At 40.3% G+C, this 21,819-nt stretch overlaps 1 protein-coding gene across 1 annotated transcript in view; it reads right to left on the bottom strand.

Annotated features, from left to right (window-relative positions):
* The window catches only part of NPTXR (neuronal pentraxin receptor), a 29,487-nt gene extending 15,997 nt beyond the window's left edge, over positions 1-13,490 (bottom strand). The window contains exon 1 of the mRNA XM_070756099.1: positions 12,631-13,490. Coding sequence (XP_070612200.1) covers positions 12,631-13,266 — 636 coding nt within the window. The 5' untranslated portion in view covers positions 13,267-13,490. The remainder of the gene's footprint in view (positions 1-12,630) is intronic.
* Positions 13,491-21,819: the final 8,329 nt, after the last annotated feature.

Below are 21,819 nucleotides of genomic sequence, written 5' to 3'. Positions count from 1 at the left end.
CAGGGCGGAGTTCTTCTTAAAGCCACAAATGTTCTTTCAAATGCAAGACAATGATCACGAAACAAGAAGCCGGAATAATCCATTGTTCTCTGCACTAGGGCGTGGCCCTGCTCACTCTTAAATACCCTGAGGGCGTGGCCCAATAACCCCAGCACTACTCATGAGTGACTCTCCTCTTAGCCAACCATTCATGTCTTCTAAATACCCTTCGAACCCTGGCTTCCAGAAAGGACTCCTCCTCTCCCCTGAGTCATTCAGTACAGGAAATGCTAAATCATTCCTGACAGGAAGCGCTGACTCACTCATGCCAGGAAGTGCAGAAGGCTCTGATTGTTCTGAACCTGACTCCTCATCAATTTCACTGTCACTTTCAGGTGCCAGGAATACAGGATGCCTGCATAGCCCCTCCACAGTCTCTGCATCTTCTGAGTCCATAACTATTTGCACAAGATGCAAGCAAACCATCACAGTGGTCTTGCTTTACATAAGTAAACTATCACTTAGGCACTACCTTTCACCTACAGTACCAAATTATTTATATGCCAGCCTAGGTTCCAAGCTAAACTTTCTATAACCATTCCTAGACCAATTATATTTAAGAGCTTTTCATTATTGATTCCTTTTTTTTTTGTCTTTCTTCTTGTCAGGGGCCAAGACAAGTTACAAATTCAGTAGAAACAATTCAACCTTTGGGGTGGTGGTGGTGTAGACTTTATTTTCCAGGTGGTGGCACATTTTGAATTTTTAGATGTGCCACAGGAGACTTGCCTATTTAAAGAACTGATGGACATCAGCAGTCCCAAGCATGCACTTACTAGAAGGTGAAAAACCAACCCAGGTGGCTGTCTCTGTTGTGTCAGAGGAAACTTTGGAGGTCTCAAAGCACTATAAATGCAGTGCTGATGTCTGCTACTTGGTTTTGCTGGATATCGAGTTCCCATTTAGTCTTTATATTAAAAGATTACTTTTTAAAATTTAAGTAGGGCAAGCATCCTGTTGAGTCTCAAAGATGCCCCATGGCACATTTTGCATAGTGATATCTATGGACATGATTTTACCCATCTTTGCGTTAATTTGTTATTATAAATTAATAACAAAATTTCCATCTGTCAATTACTGCTTGGGTCCAGACATATACCATCCCAGACCTTTGGGAAAGACATGATAGCTGGATAAAAATGCCAAATCCAATCTAAATATCTGGCAAAGTGATATATTTCATAGATTCTCACTTCTTGGGAATAATTTGATGCATGTGAAGGTCAACAGCAGCTAAAGAATTGACTATGTTTCTACATTGTTGTTTATGTAATAATAATCTAATCTAAACATGTAGCAGACTATGCAACCAACAACAATAACTATTACAATAACAACAACAGTAAATAAACCAATTGTGATAGACACCTTGGATGCAATCCAAAAACAGTTGTAGTATCATTTGAGCACTATCAGCATTGACCAAATTGCTATCAGACAATAGCAAAAGGCAACTTTACTTGGCACAGCTTACATATTGAGACGATGCCAATAACACTATCAAACAACAATATCTGCCTATCCCAGATATTTGGGAAGGACATGATAGCTGGATAAAAATGCCAAATCCAATCTAAATATCTGGCAAACTGTGCAACCAACCATAATAATAACAAACAAATGGCACAACAAAGTAACCACAATTGTGCACTGGAATATCTGCAAGAAATACCATTTGCCTGCAAGCAAGTACTGTGGGAAAGAGAAAAAAATAGAATATTAAGAAGTTAATGTGCTCTGTGACTTTAGAATTCAAACAGACCTGTCACATAACACCTGAGATTTAACAACTGTCAATAACAAAGGGAAAAATATCTGGATAGTGGATGTTGTGGTACCTGATGCTTACTATACAGCACTTTACAACCTCAGAAGATGCACCACATCTGCTTTGAAGAAGAGCATATTAAAGCACATGTGATGGGACTTCGTGGCTCTGAGGATTCTGGGGAAATTGGAGCCCTTTTTTCAGACTTGAGCTCCTAATGGCTTTCCACACAGTAAGAAACTTCTGTGTGAGTAAACAGCCACAGACTATTTTCTCATACAGTAAGATCACATCTCAAGCCCCGTGACAGCACATTCTGAGTTCAGCTTCAGACTGTATTGGCTTAGCCTTCAAACTATTTTTTTTTAATTTCAAATTCAGTCTGGGAAGAAGTAAATCAATAATTAAGAAATAAAATCAGTCTGCAGCTACCGCACACGTGCTCATTTCTCTGGTATTGTTCTGTTCTTTATTATGTAGATAGATTCTTCGAAACAGATATTGGTGATGACAGTATTAAAACAACCAGCTCTCCTTCCATTTCAATAAAGTAAGAACTTTGGAAAAATTCAGTTTTCCCAGAGATGCGCTTTTGTCCCGGTGCTATATTTGTAGGCATGACATTTTATTAATAATAACGGTCTGTTCTTGCAAAATTTGTCCTTCTCCCCATTTCATTTTGCTGTCATGAGACCAGTGTTGTGCCAGAACAATAATAGTATTAGAGTTAGCTTTGCCCTGAAACATTTGTCATTATGTTAGTAATAATAGGTTTCCCCCCACAAATGATTCAAGTACTATTCCTGCCAAGAGAACAGAATCATCACCTCTGTGGGCAAACCAAGGCATAGAGCACATTGTACTTAGACGGTGCCCTTTACAGGAAAAGATAATTGATAGGAAAATGCTGGAGGAGAGGAAGACAATTATATTTCCCATCTCACCCTTCACCAGCAGACAAAGAGAAGGGGTGGGGAGGCTGAAAGCTTCCATTTTGTCAAGATCATTGATTAAAAGATGCTAGGAAGGTGAGGCAGCATGTATCACCATCTACCTCCTCTCACCAGGATTGCATTTAGGATGGTTAACACCAGGCTGGATTCTGTTTTCATTTCCTTAACACAAACGTTCCAGCCGAGCCCTTGAGAGGCTGTTCCGGTATTAAATACATTGATAGCCATTAGGGGCCTGCTCCCAGGTCTTCAACCACACCCTCCATTTGCTTTGCCTTTATCTTTCCCAATTAGACTCACGCATATGTCCTTCATGTTAGGGGAACAGAACATGCGGGCGGCTCAAAAAGCCAAAATGTTACGGAATACAGGCAGCGGGAATGAAAAGAGAGAATAAGAAGAATGAACTGCTGATAAGGAAGGGGCAACATTTCTGACAAAAAGCATTGTCTGTATTTCATAATGGCGTTTGGCGCGCCACTGTTCCTTTCATTATTTCTTCCCCTTTATGCTGCCAAACAGCTAGAGTTCTGAATCATTCTGGTTTTGGCAAAGGCATAATGATATTGTTTGTGACCCCTCTTTAGATCTAATTCTCAATATAAATGTCACATTTGTATCTTCACCGAGGATCTGTTAAGACTTCTAGGTTTAGCTTTTGAGTTAAGCTCATAGTTTTTATTATCCTGTCTCTTTCCATCATCTATGTTGTTTATCTTTTCCTTTTCTTTCGAATAGCTGAAATATAACCCATTCAAACTGCCTTCCTGTATCCCTCCTTCCTCCTGCTCCCTCTCTCTCACTCACAATTTATGTTAGAGAATTATTGGTTTGCCACAGCAGTGCTAAAGAATGGCCAAGATTTTTGTCAACATATTACAAGTGCTTCTGTTGTGCCATCAGATTTTACTTCACTTTATTGATCAATAACTTAATATTTATTTTATTTATTCGATTTCTATGCTGTCCAATCCCAAAGGACTCAGGGCAGCTTACAAACAATATAATAAAGATATAAAATGATACAAAGCAACAGAAGTCGAATATAATATCTAAAACTAAAACCCCGTAATAAAAACCCATTTGTTATTTTTAAAAAAACAGTCATAATCATATGCAAACAAATACTGTATAACTCAAGTTTATTCTTAGGTTATTAAATTATTATTAGTAAGTTTTTCTCCACCTTCACGCATTACAGCCATAACAAATGAACATCTGTTTCCATAACAAATGAACATCTATTTTAATATAAAGTACTCAAAATCTGTGCACCGCTGTTTAATGGCATTCATTGCCATTTCAGTTAGATAGTTAATTGCATTTATTGCCATTTTAGTTAGATATTTAATTGCATTTATTGCCATTTTAGTTAGATATGGAATTGAATCTATTGCCATTTCAGATGTTTCATTGCATGTATTGCTATTTCAATTAGACATTTTAAGTCTATCTAGTGGGCCTTTTATTTTGTATCAGAACCATCTACAGGAAGTGATGGGATGGCATAATACATACAGATCACATGTACCCATACAGACAGAGCAAGCTTAGAAAGGAAGGTATAATTATTCCACATCCCCTACCCAGCCTTTTCCCAATGTAATAATCTCAACATTTATTGAATTATAGTTTCATCTCCTACCAAAATGACGGGAGCTCTGGAAAGGAGAGGGATAAAAAACTCCTGTAGTCCAACTAATACATTTGACTGTATTAGTTCGATCTCAACCAGAGCTGTCAAATTCCTGGCCTGCAGGCCCCAGCCATGCCCGATTTAGTGAAAGGGAAAAAAGTCTCAATACATCACATGATGCTGCTGTGACGATGTGTGTTTGAGACCTGATCTAGATTAAAGAGTGTAGAAGTTGAGCCTGGAATCAATCAATTAATTACTAAAATCCTGAAAATATTCCTTTGCTGCATCCTGAAGCTGATAAAAATAAAAGAAGGCTAGGAAAGGCTAGAAGGGTGATATTGTGGTGGTGTGAATGATTGATATATCCAAAACATAGAGAAAATATGGGTATTAAGAAATTATGCTTCTTATTAAGGCATCGTTTTGATCTAGATAATATGAATTTTACTATTCACGGGTTTGTTTATTACCTCTTCGTACAATGTGTCGTTTGGGGAATCACCTGTTTATTCCAATTGATTTCATAGAATCATAGAAATGTGGACTTGGAAAGGATCACAAGAACCTACAGGAAAACCCATTAGATCATCTTTGAGAGGCCCAGTCGCTTCTTGAAAATGTTCAGAGATGGAGAAGCCACAATCTCCACAGGCAGGCTTTTCACTGTTGTGTAATTTTAACCTCTATCATTTTTTCCTAAATAAAATCTAAGTAGTTACAACCTATGTCTATTATTTCTAGAAAAACACAAGTAAAAACTTCCCTTATTTCACATGTTATATTGTCTCTCAAAGACCCAGAATTTTAGAGTTAGAAGAAATGTACCAATATATATATCTTTAGGGCCAATGCACCAATACAAAACAATAAGATTCCAGCTACATAACAGAAAGCTGTGCAGAAAAATGATCTTGTAATGTTATTATTCATTGTCATTCAAAGAAAGGAATTCTTTTTTTTTAAAGTATTTCAAAGAAGAGCATTTCCATCACATTCTCATGAATGGAATGAGGTCTTATTTCATTTATTTCAGTACAAAGTAGCTACAGTGAATGTGGAAAATACACAATTCTAACAGAAAATGAGAAATATCAGTCAAGAGACATTTTACACATCACATCACGTTCTTCTACAAAAAAATTGACTTCATCTTTTAATAAAGCTGTTTCAAAGTGCATGGTCTCCTTATAAGTAACAAAAAAGAGATTGGAAGATACCAATGTATCTTCGCTAGCTTCCATTGTATTTCCTGTAAGCAAGTATATTCTTTGTTAAATATCACCTGTATCAGGAAGCTAATTGGGTGTAGGAGACTGAACCGGACAAATAGAATAATGGGACAAATGGCAGCAAATTAAGTGTTTTGCAAATATAAGGCCGTGATGATGAACATATGGCACAATTGGTACCGGTACATGGTGGACCACATTCAATTTGAGATTATGGACAAAAGGATGAATTTGGTTAATGAAACTGACTTGCAACAACTGATGGGACGATGGGACAAGGTAAGACGATATATGGTGAGTAGAATCCGAGACCAAGCTACAAGAAACAAATTGGATCACTTTATAATATGTAAATAGATATTTTGCTCTTGGGTTAAAATGAAAAATGAAAATGGTTTATACAAGAATCACCCCCGATTGGTGGTGGGGTATGAATGTTTGTCTGGTGGTGGGCACAATTCACAAAACGTTTGTTTTATGTTGTGTGAGTCTTATATTGTAATTAACACTAATAAAAAATTAATTGAAAACGAACATATGGCACGCGTGCCATAGATGGCACATGGAGCCATATCTGTCAGCACGTGGGCCATTGTCCCAGCTCAGCTCAGCTGATTTTTGGCTTGTGTGGAGGCTCTGGGAGGGCGTTTTCCTCCTCCGGGGAGCAAGGGAGGATGTTTTCGTCCTCCCCAGGCTCCAAGAAAGCCTCTGGAGCCTGGGAAGGTGAAAAACGTGCCTATTGGGTCCACCAGAAGTCGAGAAATGGAAGAGGGGGTTCGTGCGTGCATGCGCAGGAGGTGGGGCAGCATGGGGCTCGCGCAGAGGGCATGGTGTATGGAAGGCATTGAATTATGGGTATGGACACATGCATACATGCAATAGCGTGGGTGTGCACGCATGCTTTCAGCACCCAAGGGAAAAAAAGTTTCCCCATCACTGGTATAGGGAATAAGTTGCGCTTAATGGTTAAATTATTTGGGCAAAAACAAGGATGTGCATGTCTGATATTTCATTCTTGGCTCGGATGGCTCTGTAAATTGCCAGAGAATTGTAAACTTTCCAAAACTTATAACCTGAAGCTTTTCAGTCTCCTGTACCCAATTAACTTCCTGAACTCATGATGCAGTGGGTGGTATTTATCAAAGAATTTTTGGAAGGAAGAAAAAAAATGTTCAGAATACATATTTAAAAGCTGTTGGGTGAGCTCATAACTTCCCATCTGTTGAAGCAAGAGTGGGGGTGCAGAGTCTGCTTCTTGATTTCTGAGTCCTCCAAAAGTTTGTAACATGCCAAACAAAATTAGTCATGCAAGATGTCAATATCTGAAGTGAAAAAAAGTGATAAGAAAGTGGATGGAGAAACACTCCATTGTTTGACAATATGTGATGCAATTTTTGGATTTTTGATGAATTTAGCCTATTGTCAGATATTCATATATATTTCTGTAAGCAAAAAAAAACCCATCAGCAGCTAGAGCACAAGAAACCCCTCGCATTCATTTGGATTTTAGCAAATTTCTTTTTGCTGGCTATGATAAAGACATCTGTCTACATCAAGCTGATTTTACTATGAATAACTTTAGAATTTATGAGATGTATCCCATTCTTAAATTCAAAGATTCCTTGGCATCTGAAATAATTACTGTGCATTTGAAATGTTGATAGTATGGCTTTCTTGTACAAAATCTCAGTTTAGTCACAAGATTAACCTGACTCAAAGAATATTAAAATGTATTAATAGTAAACTTGATCATTGTGATTAATACGGAACTCAAAACTCCTTTAAAAAAAGTCCCTGAAAGAATATTCAGACTGCAATAATAAAAACCATTCGTTTTAAACTCTAATAGGTATAGAAAATAATATATATAAAACTGGAAGATGCCAAGAAATTATACCTACCTATCCATAGGGAGAACAATACAGGTAGTCCTCAATTTAAAACCACAACCGAACCCCAAATTTCTGTCGACAGGTGAGACATTTATTAGGTGAGTTTTGCCATATTTTATGACCTTTCTTCCCACAGTTGTTAAGTGAATCACTGCAGTTGATAAGTTAGTAACCTAGCCCCCTGGCCGACAAGTGTAGTATGTCTTGTTGTGTGAATGGGAATGAATGATTGTAAAAGTTATTAGAGTTTTTAAAGTTTTTTAGCTACAGTGGTACCTATGTTCTCAACCATAATTGGTTCCGGACGTGTGGTCGAGAACCAATTTGGTGGAGAACCGAAACACATGTTCCTGCTACTGCCACCGCTGATCTTGCTGCTGCTGAGCCCTCAGCTGTTTGGCGGCCCACACGATCCCTGCCACCGCCGCTGCTGCCACTCTCGCCGCCGCAGGGCCTCTCAGCTGTCTGGCAGCCCATGTGTCTTCTGTCGGCTGCCGCCGCAGATCTTGCCGCCGTTGGGCCTCTCAGCTGTCTAGCGCCCCACATGACCCCTGCCACCGCTGCCACTGCCGATCTCGCCACTGCAGGGCCATCAGCTGTTTGGCAGGCCACACGACCCCTGCCACCACCGCCGGTCTCATCGCCGCAGGGCCTTTGAGCTGTCTGGCAGCCCACGTTTCTTCTGTCAGCTGCCGCCACCAATCTCACTACTGCAGAGCCTCTCAGCTGTCTGGCGGCCCACGTATCTTCTGTCGGCCGCCACTGCCCAGATTGCACCTCCTGCCGCCGGGGCATCCGCTCCAGCCTCTGCCGTCACCACCTGCGCCCTAGAGCACAGCAGCTTTTTACTTGTACCAGCTTTGACTCGTACTGATGATGCGGGCGAGACGCGCTAGGTCAAACAGGTGTTTGAGTTCCAAATGTTTGTTCGGATTTCAGGACAAAATGTTCTCGAATTTCTTGGTCAAATATCGATTTGTTCGAATTGTAAATACAGATTTGTTCGAAAACCAAAGTACCACTGTATATTAATTGGATTTTTAAGATATGTATATTGTATATTGTTTTGATATGTTGTGAGCCTCTCCGAGTCCTCGGAGAGGGGAAGCATACAAATCCAATTAATAAATAAACCTGGTTATTAAGTCAATCTGGCTTCCTATTGATGTTGCTTATCCGAAGGTGGCAAAATTTTATTACATGACCCCAGGACACGGCGACTGCCATAAATGTGAGTCAGTTGCCAAACATCAGATTTGATCACGTGACCATGGGGATGCCACAACATTCATAAGTGTGGGAAATGATCATAAATCATTTTTAGTGCTGTTGTAACTTGGAAAAGTCACAAAACGAATTGTGGCAAGTCAAGGATTACCTACAACTAGTTAGTATTTCAAGCGTGGGAATGGGGGCAACATATCAAACGCTTCTTGCTCATTCAAAGTAGTCAAAGATATTTGTGTGTGTGATTGTACCCATGCACATATGTGCAAGATATCATGGAGACTGACAGACTGAGCATTAGTGTTATTTCCTCTGTGAAAGCTCTTATGTGACAGAAAGGGATGAACCTTCAGCCCTTCCTTTTAACAACATGTATTTCTAATCAGTGCAGTTCAACCAACAATTATATTTTGACCTTGCAGTTCTTAAACCATTGCTGTAAAATTAATGAGAGAGGCTTATACATGTCTAATATAGGCAAGATGATGAGTAGCAATTTGACAGTTGTGGCATATATGCTGAATTTTTAACAATCCATTCAAATAACATAAGTTGCAGTCTGGCTACTTGCAAGATCCAAGAAAGAACCCTGCTGTTTAATATTTGCTAGTATAGGCTGTCTAGTCCAGGAGTCTCCAACCTTAGCAACTTTAAGACTTGTGGACTTCAACTCCCAGAATTCCTGGGAGTTAAAGTCTATGAGTCTTAAAGTTGCCAAGGTTGGAGACCCCTGGTCTAGTCCATTTCCATTTCTGGAAGGAACAGAGTCTCTGTAAATCTGGATTCAGCCAAATACTGCTAAAACAGCTAGAAATAAATGTCTTTTTCTTAGCTCATGTATTTATATACCATGCCTTTTAATATGGGTAAAAATATTACAGGGCAGCTTGCGGAAAATAAACTGAAATTAACATAGAAAAATAAAAATAACAGGTTAGTTTGTAGAAATTAAGCTAAAATTTATATATATATATATATATAATGGAGAAAATAACTTTTCAATAATTAAAAAGGGGGAAATTAAATCAACACCTTGGGAAAATGCAACAGCCTTTTTTATCTAACTCTAGAAAAAAAATAAAAGTTTGTATCTGGTAAGTCTGAATAGATTTCTCAGTGGTCATCTCCCAAACCAACAGATTTCAAAGAGTATATAAAAACAGTTTCATTACAACTACATCAGAATAATCATAACAAGTTCATAAATCCTCAAAAGAATTTATGCTTCATTTTTATAATTTTACCCTTAAACATGTAATGATATATTGTGGCCATATTTAGCCCACATAGTAATAAATATTTTGAAATGGTTTTTGAAACGATCACAAGCTATGGGGTACCATATTTGCAGAAATGTCAAGCAATTACCTGTCTTGAAACTGGCACCAAATTCCTGCCAGAAGAAAAACCTTGATGACAGTGGACAGACATAAATCAAACTAGAGAAACTTAAGAGCTATAGTAATGCTATGCATACACAAACGCACACACACACATCTATATATACTCTATTGTTAGTTTATGTCTGCATCTATATACCGAAATCACAAATTTTAAAAAAATGTTTACATATATGTTTGATAGCAGGGTGCACTATCTGCAAAAGTTGGATTGGCTTCTGCAACTTTTCAAATACACATTTGGTTACAAACTGTATTATGAAAAACGAAACATGGGACTCAATAGTGAAAACTCCAATCTCAATGGATTTCTCATCTTCTAAAAATCATTGACAAGGAAAATGCAGACTCCACTCTCCCCCCTCCTGTCTCTCACACACAAAAATAAATTTGAAGAGAAATATCCATCATAGTTGCCTTAAGTGAGGTGTGTTTCATTTTAATTGAAGAAGAGATTTGAAGAAAAAATTCCAAAGATATTGTCAAAAAAGAGTAAAATGTTTGTAGATTGATTTCTTGAATAGATGTGAAATGTTCTCTTACTCTATGAAACTTCTTACTTTCTGCATATTTGAACGTGGTCTCTAATAGGCTTTGCAATGAATAAGTCTGCAAAACTGATAAAATTCCGAGGAGTTAATTAATTTCCAAAAATATTCCTATTTATTTTGAAGTAGCTAATGGTAGTGTTGACAGAAGGTGCAAAATGTATTATTATTATTATTATTATTATTATTATTATTATTATTATTATATAAAGCCCTTCATGGCACCGGACCAGAATATCTTCAGGACCGCCTCCTGCCGCACGAATCCCAGCGACCGGTTAGGTCCCACAGAGTTGGCCTTCTCCGGGTCCCGTCGACTAAACAATGTCGTCTGGCGGGACCCAGGGGAAGAGCCTTCTCTGTGGGGGCCCCGACCCTCTGGAACCAGCTCCCCCCTGAGATTAGGATTGCCCCCACCCTCCCTGCCTTTCGTAAACTCCTTAAGACCCACCTTTGCCGTCAGGCATGGGGGAACTAAAACACCTCCCCCTTGCCCATGTTGTTTTGTTGATTGATTGACTGTGTGCCTGTTTTTTATATACTGTATACTGTTTTTTATGAGATTATTAATTTAAATTGGAACTGGATGGGTGGGCATTGGATTTGGTATTGTGTACTGTACTGTTTTTTTATTATTGTTGTGAGCCGCCCCGAGTTTGCGGAGAGGGGCGGCATATAAATCCAATAAACCTAAACCTATCTATTATTCATTTATTAATTTAATTTATATGCTGCCGAACTTATGAACGACTCGGGTGGCATATAATATGTAATATGAACATGAATACAAAGTGTCCAAAGTGTACTAACCGATTGGCCCTCCTCTCTCCATATAGAAACATAGAAGACTTTTTTATTTATTTATTTATTTATTTATTTGTCAAACATGTATAGGATAGCAGTTTGTACAAACATAACATAAGTAAAAAGTAATGATAAAAATAAGGACAATAGGACAGTAGGACAGGGATGGTAGGCACAATGGTGCCCTTATGTACACCCCTTACAGACCTCTTAGAAACGGGGAGAGGTCAACTGTAGAGAGTCTAAGACTAAAGTTTTTGGGGATTGTGGAATAAACCACAGAATCAGGAAGTGCATTCCAGGTGTTGATCACGCTATTGCATTTGATCACGATATTGCATTTGATCACGCTATTGTATTTTCTGCAGTTTAGAGTTTAGAGTGGTTTGTATGTGTAAAACTATTCTTCATTTCCACAACACCACACTTGACTCTTTCCTCTTGCCCAGTGAAGCCCAAAAGGTAGATTTAATTCAATTACATAGTATTTGAATATGTAAACTGCAGTTGGGAAAAAAACACGGGACAGTAGAAAATAAGTGCTTGTGCACTTATGCACACCCCTTGCTCTCCCCCACCCCCCCGTCCACCCAACCGCAGTTTAGACGTTCAGATAATATGTAATTGAATTAAATCTGCCTTCTTCTGGCCAGTATGCTTTCTGTCCCGTCCGGATGTATCTCTCTTACTAGTATCATGTACTGTATATAAACATTGTTATATCTTTGTACACTACCAACACCTACTTGACAAAATAAATAACTAAAAATAAAATGAACAAGGGAAGTAAAGAGAAGTTTTTGCAGGACCCTTGCAATAATAATAATAATAATAATAATAATAATAATAATAATAATAATAATAATAATACAGTAATAATAATAATAATAATAATAATATAAGAACAATAACAAGCAACAACAACAACAATAATAATATAACAACAACAATAAGAAACAACAACAACAATAATAATAATACAGTAGTAGTAATAATAATAATATAAGAACAATAACAAGCAACAACAACAACAACAATAATAATCCCAAAGGCACAGAACAAAAGAAAAGGGATAAGGTGGGGACACTGGAGTTGGGAGAAGCAGCAGGATGTTCCCCCCCTTTATTTTACCTCGATCTTGTCAATCCTGTCCTTCAGCGACCTGACCGCTTCCTCCAGGTCCTGGATCAGCGCCGGCGAGTCCCAGGACAGGTCATCCATGGGCATGGCGTCTTGCCTGGCCGGGACCCCCCAGACGGAGGGGCTGTCCTGGAAGCTGAGCTCCAGCCCGTTCTCGCACCGGCTCAGCTTGGTGGTCAGCTCCCGGATGGTCTCCTGGTCGGTGCGGATCTGCTCCTTCTGCTGCTGCGCCGTCTGCCTCAGCTGCTCGGCGGTGCTCTGGAGGAAGAAGAGCTCCTCGCTGGCCGCCGCCGCCGCCGCCGGGCTGTCCCCCTGCGCCCGGCCGTCGGCGGGACACTCGACGGTCAGCGGGGTGCAGAGGAAGCGGCTGAAGAGCTGCTGGTGCTGCTGCGGCCGGGCGCTGGCCAGGAGGTCGAGCACGGAGTCCGGGGAGCCCGCCGGGAAGCCTCCCAGGCTGCTCTCGCCGGCCCCGTGCAGGGCGCCCAGGGTCTTGTCGGCGGCCGAGAGGGCCGGGGTGGCGGCGGCGGCGTTGGAGCCGTTGTCGGCCCCTGTGAGGGCTCCGGCGTGGCCGGCCGCAGGGTAGACGCTCGCGATGATGCAAATGATTGCACCAAGGAAAGCGAGCATCCCTGCGGCCAGCAGCACCACCAGAAACTTCAGGGTGGCCGCTCACGGGGGGGCAAAAGCCGGAGAGGAACGGAGAGCCCCTTCCCCGAGATGGGGGACGGGAGGGAGAGAGGGAAGGAAGGAAGGAAGCGCCCCGAAGGGAGAGCGGGCAGGCGGGCGAGCCGAGCGGCCAGGACCAGCCCAAGAAGAAGCCGCCGCCGCCGCCTGCCTTGTGGCTTCCTTCGGCTTCTTGAACCGGGGCTGTTGATTATATCCTGATTGGAGAAGAGGAGCCGAGACGTCACCGACTCTTCCCCTCTGGGCTCCTTCCAACTCCTTCCCCGCTTGTAACCCTTTCCGGGCTGAGGGGAGAGAAAACTTTGGCTCCGGCTTTTCCTGGGCGTGAGGGAATCGGGAGTTCGGAGCTGTGGGAATAGAGGACCGAATGTGTTAGACTGAAGAGGGGCTGTCAGGCTCCCTCTTGGGATAATAATAGGACTTTCTTCACAAGTGTGAGGCACACACTTTTCAAAGGGAAGGAAGGAGAGAGGGAGGGGGAGGGAGAGAGGGGGGGAGGGAGAAGGGAGGCAGGAACGAAGGAGGGAGGGGGAGGGGGAGGGAGAGAGGGGATGAGGGGGGAGGAAGAGAAGAAGGAAGAAAGGAGGGAGGGAGGGGACAAGGGAGGGAGGGGGTGAGGGAGAAGGGAGGAAGGAAAGAAGGAAGGGGGAAGGGACGGGGAGGGAGGGGGAAGAAGAGAGGAAAGAAGGAGGGGGGGGGTCGAGGGAGGATGAGGGAGGGAGGAAGAAGGAAGGCAGGAATAGCAACAGCAACAGCAATAGCATTTAGACTTATATACTGCTTCACAGTGCTTTAACAGCCCTCTCTAAACGCTTTACAGAGAGTAAGCATATTGCTCCCAACAATCTGGGGTCTTTATTTTACCAACCTTGGAAGGATGGAAGGCTGAGTCAACCTTGGGCCTCCTGAGATTCGATCTGCCAAACTGCTGGCAGGGAAGGAAGGAAGGAAGGATTTTCTTTAGTGAAGCAGAGTGAAATTTTCCATGTACTCCGCAATTTATTTCCAGTTGAATTCACTGGCACCAATAGGACAATATTAGTCAATAAACTGTTGAGTGTTCCAAAGTGGTGCCATCCATTTTGTTACAGCATGGGCTTCTTCTTTTTAAATGGAGCAGTATTTATGTTAACAGATGAATAATTTTCCCGGTTTTCCCTTTCCCCCTTTAAAAAAAGTGTTCTATCCAATAATGTACCTTCCCTTTTCAGCTAAAGAGGCCATTTCCCAACAATACTTTAAATATTTATGATAAGCAACAAACCAAAAATTCAAAAATGCCACTCGTTCTTGGAGGCATACCAATTTAGACCACTCTGGCAGCCTTTTTTTTTTATAGTAATCACTTTAAAATAAATGTTTGCTGCCTCTATTGAGAATAAGCTTCAGGTATACAAGCAAAAGGGGGGGGGGGAATGGTCCAAGTGTGATAGAGATGGAGACATGCATGAAATAAAGAGGAAGAAAGTGTCTCCGTTCTTTGTCCCTTGTTCTTTTACATTAATGTGCCAGTTATTTCTCAGATTAGCATTCCCTTTTTGGTGTATTTAAGTGCCTCTTTTCCACGTGGACATGTCCAAAGGTCAAAAAATGTTGGCGCAAAATACAAAGATGGTTAGAGGAAATTCTTAAAATTAAAGTAACATTGAAACCTGAAGCATATTTACTAGGTATTATTGATCAAAAATTAGGAAAAGACAAATATTATTTGATAATACATATCCTAACCGCCGCTAGGATGGCTCTAGCACAATGTTGGAAACAACCTGAAATACCGAAAGACTCACTCATCATTAAAAAAATGTTAGAATGTGCAGAAGCGGATGTGTTAACATTGAAACTAAGAAACAAAGAAGACACCGATTACTATAAAATTTGGAATGATTTTTATAATTGGTTAAACAAAAGAAAAGGAAATTAAAATAATAAGATAGACAAGAATAGGATTATTGTTTGTTTTCTATTTAATATTCCATTTGAGAAATTACAATGAACTTAAGTATATACACGTAAATACTTTATGTATAGAAATGATAATTTTTTAAAAGTTACTAATATTAAAGATAATCTTAACATAAGGCGGTAAACAAATAATAAACATAAAGATAAACTCTTAACTAACCAAAGAATGATGGAATACCGATAATCCATTAGCCGAACGACAAATGAAATTTAGACTTTGTCTTTTGTTTCTCTAATTCCTTCTTACTACCCACAAAATATGAAATAAGTATAATATGTATTTTTGTTTTAATTCCCTTCCCCCCCCCTTGTTGTATTGGTTGGTTTCAAGTTGGTTGTTGTAATTGTTGTTGTCCTTCTTTGATGGTATGCTACATGCTTTGTTTAATGGAAAAATTCAATAAAAATTTATAAAATCCAAAGTGCCTTTTTTCATTTGTAATAACCAGTCTTCACAAGCAATCATGGCTGAAACTGCTAAAAATGTAATTGTACTGTCAAGGACCTGGCAATTCAACCCCAGTCAGATGCCCACTCTCTCATCCTTTCTTCTTACAGTCTTGTCCTCTTAAATGTGTGTTTCAGTAATCTATTTTCCATTAACTATCCAGTATGAAATATTATGAGGGTTTTTTAGGAACCTTAAATCTATATTTATGAAATTTAATTATATTACATGAAAGAATTCCTTAGTGCAATCTTAAAAACATTTTAAAAGGTGTAATTATTTTACAGTAAAAGGAGGAGATGCTAATATCCACAACAATAACTTCTTTCATTTCTTATTTTGGAAAAATGAAAGCTTCCACTCTGATATCAAAGTTCATGACTTGGAGCCACATGGAGGAAAACAGTAATAGCAAAAATCTGCATGTGACAAAAACAAGAAAAATACAGAAAAAAAGTTACCTTAAGTATTCCTGAGAGGGAATCAGTGAAAGTTTTTGTGTGAGAAAGAGATTGTCTTCTTCCTCCCAGAGATTAAATTGACTTGGAGAACAGCTAGTTGAATTTGACTAAAAAAGTCTAGAAGATGGAGAAGTAGCCAATTGGCTTTCTCTGTGTGAGATTCTGCCACTTGTAACTAACAATCAAACCATTTAATTTCCCCCAAAACAGCCAGCAGTGTTAAGAATGAAATACCGAAGCAGTAGATGAAGGAACAGGAAAGATACCAGGAAAATAATATGAAGAAATTGAAGAAAGAGAACCCATGGGATATAGATGAAATTTGTAATACGGTAATCAGCAGAGATGGAGAACCGTTTTGAGACCTGGGCAAGGAAAAACATCATAAAGGCAGCAAGCAGGATCAGACCCTTACTGTGATAGATCCTATTATTGAGTCCCTTTAATGTGAAAAACGAGTATCCTGCAAATTAAAAAGGCAAAACAGAAAAATCTGTTCGCCCAAGCTTAACATCTGCCATTTTAAGTTGGCTGACTCAGAGAAAAGGAATCACTGGCATTACTTTATTGATTTCAGACTAATCAGACCTTTGAATAAATATTTAAGTTCCTCAGAATATAAGAGTTCTGATTCAATTTATTTAAGTTAGTAAAATTTTTGGCATGTTTAACTTTGAGTTCTCTCCAGAATGCATGCCATTGCTTCATTACATGACAGGTTCCAGGAACTTTCTAAAGAAACATCTCCTAGAATCATAGATCAAGGCTTCTTAATCAATCTATGAGAATTCTATATTTATTTATTTATTAAATAGATTTACTCAACTTATGACTGTAGTTGGCACCAACATTTCCATTGCTCAGAATAGTGGATCTCTACATGGGGCTACCTCTGAAAAGTGTTCGGAAACTTCAGATTGTGCAGAATGCAGCTGCGAGAGCAATCATGGGCTTTCCCAAGTATGCCCATGTTTCACCAACACTCCGCAGTCTGCATTGGTTGCCGATCAGTTTCCGGTCACAATTCAAAGTGTTGGTTATGACCTATAAAGCCCTTCATGGCATTGGACCAGAATATCTCCGGGACCGCCTTCTGCTGCACGAATCCCAGCGACCGGTTAGGTCCCACAGAGTTGACCTTCTCTGGGTCCCGTCGACTAAACAATGTTGTCTGGCGGGACCCAGGGGAAGAGCCTTCTCTGTGGCGGCCCCGGCCCTCTGGAACCAACTCCCCCCAGAGATCAGAATTGCCCCCACCCTCCTTGCCTTTCGTAAACTTCTCAAAACCCACCTCTGCCATTAGGCATGGAGGAATTGAAATATCTTCCCAAGGCCTATATAATTTATGTATGGTGTGTTGCGTGCATGTTTTTTAAATTATGGGTTTTTAACTTCGTATTATTAGGTTTGTATTGTACATTGTTTCTGTCACTGCTGTGAGCCGTCCTGAGTCTACAGAGAGAGGCGGCATACAAATTTAATAAATAAATAAATAAATAAATAAATAAATAAATAAATAAATAAAATAAGTGAGTCATGCTTGATTTATAACTTATTTTTCCATGATTTTAAAGTGAATCACTGCAGTTGTTAAATGAATCATGTTGTTAAGCCAATACGGCTTTCACTATTGATCTTACTTGTTGAACGTTTACTAGGAAGGTTGCAAATGGTGATCACATGATCCCAGAATGCTGTGACCAGCATAAATACATGCCAGTTGCCAAGAGTCCAAATTTTGATCAGGTGACTATTGGGATACAATGATGGTTATAAGTATGAGGACCAGTTATAAATCATTTTTTTCAGTTGTAACTCTGAACAGTCACTAAATGAATGGCTATAGATTGGGGACTACATGTACCTAGCCTCCCAACTCACCCATCGAGACTCTGGGCAACTTGCATTAAAAATCAACAATATAAAGCCCCAGAAACCTGTAGTCCCCCCCATGGTGATGACAAACACGATCATACAGACTAGTTTCTTGGCTCCAGATCACCCCAAAGCACACAGGTCTTCTGATAAAACCATGTCTTCATGGCTTATTATAATAATTTGGGTTTGGGATACAGCAAATGGTCTTGGGTTATGTTGGCTAGTGACTTTATGAACTGTATAATAATATATCTATGCAGCAGAGGTTCAGTGAGGGCTCATTCAGCAGGTAACCTGCTTACTAAATAGTTAACAGAAAGTTGATTTATATAAGAGATTCATGGTGGCTTGAAAAGGAAAGATGAGATTTAAAAAGGAAGTATGGCACTTTTGGAAAGCTACTTGCCCTGTAAAGAGAGGGGCGGCATACAAATCTAATAAATAAATAGATAGATAGATAGATAGATAGATAGATAGATAGATAGATAGATAGATAGATAGATAGATAGATAGATAGATAGATAAATGTATGTATGTACGTATGTATGTATGTATGTATGTATGTATGTATGTATGTATGTATGTTATGATAGTAAAGCTGCAGTCATAAACACACAAATTTGAACAAGCTTCCCCAAACATTTTTTATTCAGTTCCCATCCCATCATTTATTTGATTCCTCCCATCATTTTTAACAATGGTACCTCTACTTCCGAACTTAATTTGTTCCGTGACCAGGTTCTTAAGTAGAAAAGATTGTAAGAAGCAGAAATCTTTCCAATAGGAATCAATGTAAAAGCAAATAATGTGTGCGAATGGGGAAACTACAAGGACGGTAAAGGCCCTATTTCCTCCCAGGAGATTCCTAGAGAGGCCCCATGGAGGCTTCTCCCCGCCTTTTCCGGCCCTGTTTCCTCCCAGGAGATTCCTAGAGAAGCCCCATGGAGGCTTCTCCCCACCTTTTCCGGCCCTGTTTCTTCCCAAGAGATTCCTAGAGAGGTCCCATGGATAAGGTGACCAGATGTCTGCATTCAGCGGGACAGTCAAGCTTTTTAGCAATTTGTCCCGCGTCCGGGAGCATTTTCAAAAAGTCCTGATTTTTTTTCTCCCTCCCCTTTTATTTTTCTTTCTTTTTATTTGCTCACTTGCCCCCACACCTTCCTCTTCCACTGTTGCTCGCTCCTTGCCCCCGGCTCAACACCTTCCCATGGCCACCGCCGTAAGGCTGAGCTGCCCAGGCAGGAGGGCTCACTGGCCGCGACAGCAAAGTTGGGAGAAGGAAAGGGAAGTGTGGCCGAGGCGTTCGCTCTCCTGCTGCTCTGACAACCTGTCCGCTGTGCTTGGGGGCTGGCGGAGGGATGTATTCTGCGACATTGGTATTTTATTAAACAATGGAATACTACCGTGTTTCCCCCAAAATAAGACACTGTCTTATATTAATTTTTGCTCCAAAAGTTGTGCTACATCTTATTTTTGGGGGGTGCCTTATATTTCTCAAATAAGACAAATTCACAGGCAGAAAAGCTGACACCCCCAAAGAAAGTGTTCCGTACGGTACACTGATTACGGTACGGTATCTGTCAGTATGGCAGCCACACACACAAACGACGGCACTTATATGGTACAACAGTATACTCCCGCTATTGCAGCTTCCGGCCACCAGAGGAACTACAGTCTACCGCACTGTAGTGGAGACTGTAATGGCTGTGAGACAGCAGCAGACTGTGTCTGCTGTACAGGATGGTACAAAGCGATGGAAGGGACCAGCAGGGGATGCCACATTATTACGGTACCGCTATGAACAGCTTTGAATGGTACTGTGGTACGGACCCTAATCATGGGACCATGGAGAAGCTGCAATAGTCATAAATGCAAGGACTAGTCATGTCACTTTTTTCAGTGCCACTATAACTTCAAACAGTTACTGTTCAATGGTTGTAAGTTGAGGACTGCCTGTACTACTTGTTCCACAAAAGCAGCTGTATAGCATCTTATTTGACCAAAAGTGTCCATCTACCAACCTCACCTATTTCTTAAGGCCCATTTTTCCCCTCTTCAGCAGGGAAAGCCTCATGCAGTTGCCTTACCACAAAAAGAACCAGGATCTACATGCTGGTGCTGGTCCAGTTTCTCAATCTACTGCTGTCACAAACATTCTATTGCTGTCACAAAATCTATTCTATTGATTTTGTCCTACTGTAATAGATTGTGTTCTGTCTTTTAATTTTATAGTTTGAAAGCCAATTGAGCAGAAAAACTGAAACTGAGAACATATATTGCTTAATTTCTCCATAGATTGGGAAGGGAAATAAATGTTTGCACAAAAGCATAATTGGTTTTTTTCACCCCAGTTTTCACTTTTATTGTAATACAGCAACAAATCCATTTTGAGTAATTTCCAAGGCAGAAGCAAAAGTTGTGTTCTGCAACTTTGGGATTCTTGAGTTTTCCAATCAATGTTTGATACTTTTTAGGATACAGAGAAAGGCGCTATGATTCATATGGGGCAGATGGTATTCCTATTCAAACACGTTTTCAGGCTATATTTAATTCAGTGAGAACTGGCTGCTGCTAACCTATTCTCTCTTGATATTCAACACATCCTGAATTACTCAAGCTGTACGAAGTCATTGGCATGACAATCAGCTTAGGAGAAATTAGTGTCATTTCCTATTAATGTAGGTGTACCAGATACTTACACTGTGTCATCACTTACCATTCAATTATCCTTTGAAATGGAAGGAAGGCATCTCAGGGAAACAGATATTCAGAAATATTATCCATAGTAGGCAGCATTATCTGATATCCAGTAAGCATACCACACACTTAATATTATATGTATTTTATTTCAGAGTCTTTGTAATTCCCCAATAGTCCATCTTGGACATGTACAACAAAATAACTATCAAGAATTTTGAAAACCTCTAAGATAATTAAAAATAACCTGCATGGCCACCCAAAACCTTAAATTTGGATTAAAATTAAAATTATTAAGGCTGTGGGTTCTGCCTCCCAAGGACAATTCCATCTGTCCGTCCATAACCCTGGGGGGGATTATTGACCCACTCAGAGAGGGTCCGCAACTTGGGTGTCCTCATTAGAGAAACATCTTTCAGCTGTGGCGAGGGGGGCATTTTCCCAGGTTCGCCTGGTGCACTATCTGGACCGGGACTCACTGCTCACAGTCACTCATGCCCTCATCACCTCGAGGTTCAACTACTGTAATGCTCTACATGGGGCTACCTTTGAGAAGTGTTCGGAAACTTCAGATCGTGCAGAATGCAGCTGTGAGAGTAATCATGGGCTTCCCAAGATATGCCCATGTTACACCAACACTCCGCAGTCTGTATTGGTTGCCGATCAATTTCCGGTCACAATTCAAAGTGTTGGTTATGACCTATAAAGCCCTTCATGGCATCGGACCAGAATATCTCTGGGACCGCCTTCTGCCGCATGAATCCCAGCGACCGGTTACTTTGATGGGACCCAGGAGAAGAACCTTCTCTGTGGCGGCCCCAACCCTCTGGAACCAGCTCCCCACAGATATCAGAGTTGCCCCCACCCTCCTTGCCTTTCACAAGCTCCTTAAAACCCACCTCTGTCGTCAGGCATGGGGGAATTGAAATTTCACTTCCCCCTAGGCTTATAGAATTTATACATGGTATGCTTGTATGTATGAGTGGTTCTTTAAATTGGGGTTTTTTAGATTATTTTTAATATTAGATTTGTTTTCATTGTCTTTTCATT

Source organism: Erythrolamprus reginae, chromosome 6 (assembly GCF_031021105.1).
Source record: "Erythrolamprus reginae isolate rEryReg1 chromosome 6, rEryReg1.hap1, whole genome shotgun sequence".
Classification (NCBI taxonomy): domain Eukaryota; kingdom Metazoa; phylum Chordata; class Lepidosauria; order Squamata; family Dipsadidae; genus Erythrolamprus; species Erythrolamprus reginae.
Note: the sequence above shows the minus strand (reverse complement) of the source record. Positions and strands in the feature narration are given on the sequence as shown.